General features: G+C 37.3%; 1 protein-coding gene across 1 annotated transcript; it reads right to left on the reverse strand.

Annotated features, from left to right (window-relative positions):
* Positions 1-230: 230 nt before the first annotated feature.
* Positions 231-6,404, reverse strand: LOC147760485 (acid-sensing ion channel 1C-like). The gene is made up of 6 exons (XM_087018793.1): positions 5,901-6,404; positions 4,510-4,594; positions 3,908-4,020; positions 2,404-2,499; positions 1,579-1,673; positions 231-1,140 (listed from the first exon to the last, which is right to left on the reverse strand). The coding sequence occupies exons 1-6, from the start codon at positions 6,402-6,404 to the stop codon at positions 666-668; spliced, it is 1,368 nt and encodes a 455-aa protein (XP_086874919.1). The 3' UTR covers positions 231-665.
* Between the last annotated feature and the right edge of the window lie 5,329 nt (positions 6,405-11,733).

Consider the following 11,733-nt stretch of genomic DNA (forward strand, 5'->3'; position numbering starts at 1 on the left):
ACACTGGCAGCCTGGCCACGTCGGGTGAGCCGACCTGTCGTATGTTAACGATGTACAGTGCATAAATTCCAAATTCTCAGATGCATAACATAAAACAGCTTTATATCACTCCAAGGTAAACCATGTGTTGATTTTTAGTGTATCATTATAACATGACCATTAAACAGACATGTATAACCCTCAGGATTAGTTTGCATTTATCAAGTATACGATGCCACATGGCTATAAAATAATTTTACAGTCTTTATTATCTTAAGACAAGCAAAGAGTTTTTAAAATATACGATAAATTAACACATGGGCAGATAACAGTCATATTATTCCAAGGTGAATTGAACATCGAATAGCTAAAGGCATTTTGAATTATTTTGAGGTAAAATAGGCGTTCATAAATATACGAAGTCAAATGCCTTTAAAAAAGTCACACTACGTTGAAGTACATGTAGTTGTTTCTATAGTCTACACACACACACAGCAACTTATAACTGATACAGCTTCCTATTACAATATGTCATTGGTCTGCTTCACCGTTAAGTTTGGTGAAAAGGTTTTATCTTTTTATTCCATTTATGTATATATTTTGATGCAAATCGCGACGGTTAATATGTTCATAACGACGATGATACCGACGGATAATGCCGATATCAACTTCCACGCCTAATGTTGTTACATTTCGACGCCAAACAGTTTCCAAACACATAAACCAAAGAAGAAATCCACAACTTCAGCCAAGGTCATCAAAGTGCTACCCAAAACGAGGCCAAGTGCTCCACCAATGTCCGCCAGTAACGCCAACGCGCTGTAGGCCTTTTGTTGCACCACCTCCTCGTAGGACATTTCGGAATAGTAGATAAACACGGAGAGAAAATCCTGTGATATTTCTTCCTGTGTCGTCCGCAAAATAGCTGCGGTTGTCCTCATTGCTGCCTCCGAAATCTTTGCCGAAGATAGACTGATATCGTATTTGAACGAGTCACATGGCGTTTTACAGCCACATTCTCGCAGGTAGACGGTTTCAGTTATATTCAGCTTCAGATTATCGACGCAGACTCTGCTGTCTTCCGGTGAACACTCCCTGTATCCGGGAACTCTGGGAAAATGGGTCAGGCGGCAACCGCATTTTTTCAGTGTGAAATTGTGACTGAAATACCGTACATTTAGCATTAAATCGAAGTCCACACATGTACAATATACATTTTCACCCTGAGAACCATTGTCATGTCAACGTTAGTAAAATGAATGCTAAATGACAAAGTCCACGATCATTATATGCTTATATTGAAACAACCAGTACCATGTAAACTATTTTAGTCTGAATTTTAACTAAAGAGATTTTCCAGTACATGCCTGCGGGGGTTTCATACAGTGGGGGTTCGGGGGGTTCGAAAGAACCCTCCTTTTTGCCGGGAAAAGGTCCCCTCTGGGTAAAACTTTATCTAGGTATACAAAGGTTTCATGGTAAAGGGTTCACTTTTTCAACCCCCCCTTCCCATTTTGAATTTCTGGCTACGGGCCTGCCTGTAAGTCCTTAATCTTTAAAGTTTGTTTGAAATAACGTGGGGATAAGAGCCATACATACAAGCACTCTGCATGACAATTGGCTTTGCTGTACTTGTTGTAGTAAACCAGAGGTTTTTCACCACATTTCCCGTGTGGTGGAGGAAGGTTTATCAACTGGAAAATAATATGTAAGATGTATGATTATCATAAAGATCTTTCTTCATACACAGCAATGTGGCAGTAGTATAGAATCCATGAACTGAATAAGTTACTGAAATAATTACCGACGCTAAGGAGGCCTTGTTTTAACCGTCACTTTTTCTGTTTTATGTCGCCAGCTTAACTCAAAGTTATGGGTGGACTTGGATAAAATTTTCAGCAAAGGTCAGAAATGGGCTACTTCGAGGGTGATCAAATTTTGGTGGTGATCCGGGTTACCCTCCACCCTATTTACATCCCTCAATATTAAAAAAAAGCATTCTTCACCATCACAAGATGAGGCTAATGACTCCGACCCGTTGTGCAATGAGTGTCCTCCCACCTACCACAATTTACCTCGGAGGAGGTCTGAGCTTTCTTTGTGCCTGTCTAGTTTCGATTTGTTTTACAATTGAGCAAAGTTGTTCATTGGCTTGTCACTTACATCATAGATGGTTATTTAACTCAAGCTGAACGATTCTTTCCAGCTGTTAGACTACGACCAACTTGGTCGAAGGTCTTCTTCAGGCTGACTGCATGGCTGATTGAGTGACAATGGGGACAGCAACTACTCTCTTCATATTTGTAGGTTACAGACAAGACTGAGGTGCATTACAGTAGTAAAATCCGCTGAATATTTAATTGTCAATGAATGAATAAAGGAACTTATAAAATAAATCAGAAAAAAACAAATAAAGAAACGTACGCGCTTTAGTTTTAGGGAAACACCGGTAAATCCCCCGGATGAAATCAGAGTGCCAAGATTAATGTCGGGATGGTCACCAGGACTATGGATGATGATCTGAAAAAAATATTATAACAATGTAAAAAACGTTCAATGGTATGGAGTATGTTTCAGTTATAGAGAGTTTTATCTGCTAGTTCTCTGCCAAAAACACACCAAAAACATCAAGCACATATATACATGTACCCCTACCACATGAAGAAAATCGTCAATTCAGATAACAACAGATAATGGCTCATTATTATTAGACAGATCATTATCATCATTACAAAATAATTTATGAAACGTCATTCAGGTAGCGTAACTTAAAGAAATACCAAAGGGCATCGTCTTAAATTATTCAGCAGATATTTTTTTTCTTTCTATATGCTCTCTCTCTCTCTCTCTCTCTCTCTCTCTATATATATATATATATAAACCCTTGGTCGTTTCCACCACTCATTTGAAAATGTATGCTTTTGTTGCGAAACAGCTATTCGCCATACATCGTGCGCGTTAACAGAATGAATCGAGCCCAAAAAGGCGGGTTCAGGCAGTGACGCCCCCCCCCCCCCCCCCCCCGATTTAAGTAGCAACATGAACCTCAATTAAGACCATACATCTAAGGAGAATTGAGCATGTGCAAAATGCGCATATGCGTAAATAAGCTATGGATTAAAATGCCGTTTGACTAAGCCAAACTCCTCTTTACCGGACTTCTACCAACTGTAGGGATGGATAAATAGGCCAACTTTCCGACCGAAAATTTGAAGGAGGAGCAATTCTAGAGCACTTTTTTTGTTTGAGCGAGTGATTGATTTGGGTCATCTTTTGGCATGTGGACGTATAGAAACTGAGTCGTATAAAAACTGATAGAAGTGGTTTACATGCATTACAGGGGATCTACGCTGGTTTCATGTTTTCTTTTTCAAATTGAAGGGCAATACAGCATAAAAGGAGATAGTGAAATTTATGCAAACATTTTAGCAAACGTGTAGTGACAGGCAGAAATCAAATATTCACTATTTTGTGGAAAGAACCAGCGATAATGTAATTTTAATTTTTAATTCAAATCCAATTTTATGGGGAGTTATAGCTGTAGCTGTTAACCCTAAAACATAACTCATTTCAGGTCGTTCTAATCAGTGTTATATGGGGAACAGGCCCGTAGCCAGCAATTTCAAAAGGGGGGTTCTTTTTTTTTTTAAAGTGGACCTTTTCCCATAAAAACTTCATGTACCTAAATCAAAATTTCCCCAGAGTGGACCTTTTCCCAGCAAAAGGGCGGTTCTTTCGATCCCCCGAACCCCCCCTGGCCACGGGCATGGGGAATAATAATTCACAGTTATTTTAACTAACTGTCTTATATTTATCGCACAAATTTGATATTATGTGGTGCAATAATGCACATGACCGCATATTTTTCTAAAGCATTACTTGATGCTCTTGACACTTCTAACTCATCCACACTACAGCTTACCCTTACCAAAAAACCGGCTGGGTACGCATAGGACACATAATCTCGTTGTTTGGCTAAGAGGGTCATGCCAAATCCATATCTTGAACCTTGGGTTTCAAGGTGAAGATGTTCCTCTCCTCCTGGAATACAGTTATCCACAAACTGTACATTCAAATAGTTTTTTTAGTTTCTTTTATTATTAAAAATAATAACAGCAGCAGCAACAGCCATAACGACAACAACAACAACAACAACAATAATAATAATAATAATAATCATAACAGTTTTGTGAACACTAAAATGTAGGTAAATTTTTCTGGCTCTCAGTAGAACTCTATACGCATGTGTGTGTGTGTGCATATGTTTCAAGGACGACAAATAAACCACATTACATTAAGTACAAGTAAGTGTGATGGTTGTGATGAGTAAGTTCTTGTTTTAGCTGTGCAAGCCTGCAGAATATGCTCAAACAATCTGACGTCAAGAGCATTGTAAAACGATGACATTTTGATTGCACAAGGGGACACCCTCGGAAGCGGAACACAAATGTAATACTAGATATTGTAGAAAAATGCGATACAGGGGAAAACAATGAAGTGATAAACTGCAGCTTTAGTATTCTTAATTACCTGCATTAAACTGATAGCACAATCCAGTTTCTGTAATGATCGGTGTGAAATCATGCTTCGTACAAATAGTTTTCTTCCAAGTACACTGGAAGGAGTGAGAACACTGATAAATGAAACATACATTCAATCACTTTTCAGCCTCAAACAAAATAAAGGACAAATAATTTCTACGCATGCGCACTTCCTGCATGTGCACGACAGGGACAAGTTTGGAACACGACTTTGGCTGACATAAACATGCTTTTATAAGTGTATAATCAGATAAAGATCTCGCTACAGAAAGTCTTCCTATTTTTCGATACAAGACCCATATAGAACATATTAATGGAAAGTTTTTTTTTTAAATTTCCTATTACGGATTCAAAGTCAACACAATTAATGTATACAATGTTAGAATACAGTAACATTATAATGGTAGGAGCGAACGTACAATGTAGCACACACACACACACACACACACACACACACACACACACATATATATATATATATATATATATATATATATATATGTCACAGGCAAGATTGAAATCCAGGCGAGATTCAAATCCAGGTCACAGCTACATAAATCACATCCCAAATATAGCCATTTACATGTACTTTATAGAACCTATGGCTTAGAACTTCTTTTATTAAATACTTCTCAAGCACAGCAAACAGGTAGAAAAAACTAACAAGATATAACGAAGCTGTTGGACACGGCGTGTTCGGTTCCAAGAACGCTTCTCTCGGGAAAGATGAACGTTCAAAACTGAGGGCAATTCAGTTGACAGAGACAGGAAAATTTTTGTCAGATTCAGTAAGAGGCAGAGAAGTTAAAGTAATATCAGCGGCATGCGAACCCGTAGAAAAATACATGCCTTTCTATTGTCGACTTTGGTTTGAGGCTGAACACAAATACTATAATGGAACTGTCAGAGGGAACATATTGACTTATGTCCGTTAAGGAGTGCTTGAATATATCCATAGGGTTGACAGAAATGGGAGGTATTTTAGAGATGTACATGTATAATATACATTTGTTTGGTTTATATATATATATATATATATATATATATATATATATATATATATATATATGGCTATATTTGGGATGTGATTTATGTAGCTGTGACCTGGATTTGAATCTCGCCTAGATTTCAATCTTGCCTGTGACATATATAAAATCAAAGCCTACGCGGAATAGTGCCGGTGTAACACGAATGGTAATCCTAGGGTTAAATGTCTGGTCTCACTTGCATGTGATTATAGTACAGGTTAGTGTAAGTCGAAGTATTGGGGTTCAGCTATGGGGGGAATGTCACCTGAATAAAGTTATGAGGAACGGACTACGTTTTCTAGCGGTCTACCATTCCTGTCACACCGGTTCCCGTAGAAATTCATTTACTTACCCAGAATAATAATTCCTCAAGTTGGAAACCATTTCTCATGTGGAAATCGGTCCAATTGATATGGCTAAGGTTATACTGCGACCAGTCAACGTTTGCAAATGGACCGAAAATATTTCCTAACTCACTCTCGTTATTGGCAGCCAAGTTGCTAGCCTTAAACGGACTGCTGTTACAGATGGTGATCGCAGGAAACACCAGAGTGTCGTTTGGAACAACCTCCATATTTAAGGTTGCCGGGTTAGAGCGGTAGTAGTCAAATCGGTTCTTCAGGTGGAAGATTAAGAAGCCAAATCCTATTAAAACGAAGCACAGCCAGACCAAACGTCTTATTGGAGAATAATTGGGGTTGGTGGATTGTTTTAATCCCAGTATACTGACCTCGCCTGCAAATGTAGCTAATTTCTCCTGCGTCGAAGACGTCTGGTCAATTTCAGAATCTTTAGTTGCTTCGTCACCAAATTTCCCCTTCGGTATATCTGTCGGAGTAACACGATTGGGGTTCATTTTTTAAGACTTTGGTTCACACAGACGGATCCTGTCTCTTTACCTAGCTTAAATGTATTCTGACTGTGTCCAAGACATTCCAAACCACAGTTCCCATTAACACCAGTTTAACCGATCAAATAAAGTTAAGTGTGCTTTGCGTTAAACACACACCACGTACGCTGTACTAAATCTTGATCTCTACTACAGTATTTAAGCTGTCGATAATACACCAGTGACAATAAAGAGTAAACCCTTTCAGTACTATACAATTAGTCAATAAGAACACTTAGTGTAGCCAAGTCGCGACTGCTGTGAGAAACTTTTAAAATACTGCTATAAAGAAGCATCACCCCATTAGGCAAATGAGAACATTCGACCACAGTATTATCACGTACATGTAACAGTTGGATGATCGATTTATACAGGTTTTCAAATATTTAACAGTAACAGAAACAGGAATAACCTTTCACGCCGTTATTTATGTATCTCAATTTAAGGCCCACAAAATCAATGTTTCACATAATTGCTGGGAAGTTATTGTATTGGTGATAATGGTCCAATTTTCCAGTTGGTTGTTTAAATACTAACACCAGAGTTAAATGTCCACATTTACCCAAAGCATAACCTTTTAAAACGTGTTGGTTGTACTGGTCTTTTATAACTTTTTATTGTTGTATCTGTTTAAATTTGCGGTGTTCAAAGCTAACTACCGGTAAGCTGTCTTTATTCACATATATATATCACAACTGCCCCCAAAAAGTGTGAACATTTTTGGGAAACAGTGTGCACATACCGTGTAACAGAACCAAAATCTTGAAGGCCCACACTTCCTATTGGTTACTTATGGTTCTGGGGCTGGTTTCACAAAGCAGTAGTTAGTTAGCGATCGGTAGTTAGCCTCTCGCTAGTTATAGTGCCGTTTCACGAAGCAGTCGCTAGTTCTCTCGCTCGTTATTGTCTCGTTGTTGCCTTGGATATTTAACGACTGGTAAGACCAGTCGCTAACTCTAGAGTTTCATCGTACGCATGCGTAATGAGTGAAATAAAAAGGTTGCTTAGTTACCGTTGTCTATCGTTTGTCTTTGTATCCAATATGGCGGCTACTTTTCTTGCTATCCGTACCGCCATACGGCAACGTAGACTACGACGTTTTCATGAAAGGCAGAATCTATTAGAATATACACACGATGATGCAATTTACGAGAGGTTGCGCCTAGCTGTGACAAAAAGAGCGGCAAAAAGGTGGTGGAGATCCTTTACGACGACCTCAAAGCAGACGTTCTTATGCATTTTCAGCCACCAAAAATTGGAGAGTTAGTGCTTTCGTGACACTTTTACGCAAGAGTTCCACTTCCGGCAGACGGTTTCGAGAGTGTAGTGAGTAACGAGAGAACTAACGACCGAACTTTACGACCGAACTTAGCGATAAGTTAACTACTGCTTCGTGAAACACCCCTCGAAAATCGCTAAGTTTGCACGTTAGCAAGGTAGTTCAGTAGTTAGTTGTTCTAACTGTCTTTTAGTTGTTCTAACTAACTACTGCTTTGTGAAGCCGGCCCCTGAAATGAGAGTGGTACGTATGTTTCAGGTTACAGTGGATCGAAATAAACCTCGCTTATCAAACATACACTAAACGTTTAATGTATTAACCAGGCACATGTAGATGTACTCTTACCATTGATTTCTAGGGTTAACATTTTTTGTTAAATGCGTTACATAGGAATTGGAATTATGCAAACCATGTCATGCACCGTTCTAAAAAACAAAGTATGGCTTTCAGACTATAAAATTCGATATGCACTATCACGTTGTCAACTCAGAGAGAAATGTCTTTTAATAGAAGTGAGTGATCTCTCTTTCGTGATACAACATTGCAACCATGCACTTAACATAAAATAAAAAGAGTAGGTTATGTACACATCCAGGCAACCTATGGTAATCCCAATCGACATAAATATCGACATATTTCAAACGACCTAATTGTTTAAAATTAGTGCACAAATGTTCAAACATCAATTGTTCATTATATTTTACGTGAATTTGACTAGACTTTAATCCTAAGAAATTTCCAAATACATAAGCTAATAACAAAATCCATTATCTCGGCAAAGGTGATTAAGGTGCTTCCCAGAACGAGGCCAAGAGCACCTCCTATGTCAGCAAACAAAGTCAGCGTGCTGTAGGCTTCTTGTTGTACCACCTCCTCGTACGTCATGTCCGTGTAGTATAACGCCACGCTGACGAAATCTTTTTCAACGGATTCTGCTGTTCTGTTGAATTCCAACGATATTGGTTTTGCAGACATTTTAGAACTTGAGATGCTGTAGTCGAAAGATAAAATCTCGCATGGTACTATACAGTCACACTGTCGCTTTATCTGGGTCGTGTTTTCTGATAGCGGGAAATAACACGTGATGATGTCACGTGGGGAACAGTCTCTGTAACCTTTAACCTCTGGATAGTATACCATCCGGCAGCCACACGTTTTCAAAGTCATATTGTGTCTGAAATGGTATTCAAAGCTAATTATGCATCACACCAAAGAGAGAGAGACAGAGAGAGAGAGAAAGAGAGAGAGGAAGAGAGGGCGCAAAGCGTGTGTTGTATATTCTTTATGCATATTTTATACAATTCTGATATTTCAGATATTTAGACACAACCACAGTGCGTAAAGCATATATTGACTTATATTAACTTGTCTTAAAACAAAATTTTGATTTAAAATGTGTGCCCATTCAAATACTAAATATTGACATCTGTTTCATGTTGTTCAAGATATTTATTCGACGACCTTACCACGTGCATGCAAATACTATTTTACTTATAATAATGAATGTCTAATCTACTACTCTTGACTCAGCAGAATTTATGACTGTCATTGTTTTGCTTACACCAAAGATACATACAGGCATTCTGCACGGCAGTTTACTTTGCTGTACTTTTTGTAGTAAGCCAGTTTTCTCTCGCCACAGTTGCCATAGGGAGCAGGGAGGTTTACCGACTGAAAAAAAGTTCTTATTATCGAACACACTTATTGCAGGATATACGAAATATGTTGGTTACAATGACAGTGAACTTATGTCAAATAAATAGAAGTTTGTTCTCAATCATCTGACAAGACCTAAAATCTTATGCAAAATAATTTTATATCTTTTTGTACTCAATCAAATTTGTGATTTAAAGAGAAATAATCATAGCTAAAGAAGAAGACTCAATTGTGATAACATTTACTTAGTGGCAGTCAGCCCTAATTTCCGCATATTTTCGGTACGTCAGATTGCAATCAATTTATAATTTATAATTGGATCAATTAAAATGTGCTTTGTTTTCCTATAGCGGTGTTGTCTTCTTTAATTGTACTAATTTAGTGTATTTACAAGTACCTTTTTCAGTTTAAGGGCAATGAAGGCGCTTTCTCCTGGGACGGTATGGATGGCAAAACTCAGCATGTCTGGATGGTCGTGTCGGTCATGTAATAGTATCTGAAATCATAATACAAAATTATATTGTGACGTTCAACTTAAAAAAGTACATATAATGAAATATAAGAAAAAAAAAAAACAAGCAATCAAATTATTGATCTTTTATGTGCGTCAGTGTTCTCTTCTCTCCTTAGTTTTTAATTCTTAGGTCAAACTATAGCTTCCCAAATCTTGCTGTTGTATCTAATCTACATTCATACAAGTAATTCGTCTCAATATTTAATCAAAGTTAAAATATTTTGGGATGAAGCTAATATATATGTACAATATTTTACCAGTGCTCCGTTGCTCAAAACATTTTAAGTATATTCGTGCTGTTGTTGTGTGTCCAGATAGAGCTCAAGTCCATTTCTAGAACCTTCCATATCAACCTGATGAATCTCTTCACCTAAATTTAAAGAAAACCACAGATACTGAAGCGAAGTGTTTTGCATATGCAAGAATGGGTTTGTGATAATTCGTAATAATTCGAAAAAATTCGTGAACACTGGATAGAAAACATCTATGAAATTGGTAACACAAAAGATAATATTTGATGTAAAAGAAATGATGTGAGTGTGAAATGTTATTATTATTATTATTGCTAATCCTTATTCTGCATTTTTTCCAAGTTACTCATTATAAGTTTTCCATAAAATGTAATGGGATGAGTTGCACAGATATGCTTTCTGTTGCATTCACTTTATTTTAAGATACAATGTCAACTTGTATCTTGCAAACTTATATAATATAATATAACATAACATAACATAATATAATATAATATAATATAATATAATATAATATAATATAATATAATCTTGAGGATACCTCCATTGAACTGATGGCACAATCCAAACTCGGTGAAGACTGGCCTAAATGCGTTTCTCTTGCATATCTTCGTCTTCCATTGGCACTGAATATTTGGAATGTTAAATGTTTCAAGTGTATAATTTGTTTTAACATTGCTGTACTTTTAAATTAAAGATATGATATATATATATAATGTAATCAGTCAATTTATGTAAGCCTTTTCCCCAAAATAAAAATAAATAAACATCATCAACATAAAAAAATCAAACAAATGCTACTTACAAACATAAAAAGGTCGGACTTTTGAAATCCATCCCTCAAGTAAAATTCAGCCCAGTTAATGTGATTGAGGTCATAGGCCGACTAATTGGGTGCCCCAAAGTAGGCATGAAACAGAGCACCGATTTCTGTCTCATTATGTCGCACCAAACTGGTGGCCTTAAATGGACTACTATTACAGACTGTGACCGTGGGAAATAATAAGGTGTCATTGTTGGTAATGTTGAACTTCGCGGTTGTCGGATTGGAGAGATAATAATCAAATCGGTTTTGTAGATGGTGAATCAAAAATCCAAATCCAACCAAAACGATGCACAGCCAAACGCTACGTCTAACGTACTAAAACTTTGGGTCGACGGATTGTTTCAGTCCTAAGATACTCATTTCCTTTGCAAAGTTGGTTATTTCGTTCCGTACCGTTACGTTAATATTGGAGACGTTAACCTTTAGTGGGTCTTTAACGGTGTCATTATTTTGGTTCTCATTTCGGTTATCTGAACCGTCGTAACATTCTCCGTGGCGCTGCTTGCCTTCGTCAAAATTAATTCCACCATCAGGCATTGTAAGCTTATATTTGGTCAAGTTACATGAAAATGATTAGACGAATGTCTGGTACTTTTTTCTGAACTACACAAGTAAAAATAATTACGTTATTATTACATTATCCCATTCGTTATATAGCAACAAATGATATTCTATTGTCTACAAAAAATTGCAGTTGGTTTCCCAGGTAAGTGTTTGCTTTGTGAGACAAAGAACAGATGCGTCCATAATACTAGCGCTTATCACAGGAA

Source organism: Lingula anatina, chromosome 8 (genome assembly GCF_051362555.1).
Source record: "Lingula anatina isolate TDL-2025a chromosome 8, LinAna3.0, whole genome shotgun sequence".
Taxonomy (NCBI): Eukaryota; Metazoa; Brachiopoda; class Lingulata; order Lingulida; family Lingulidae; genus Lingula; species Lingula anatina.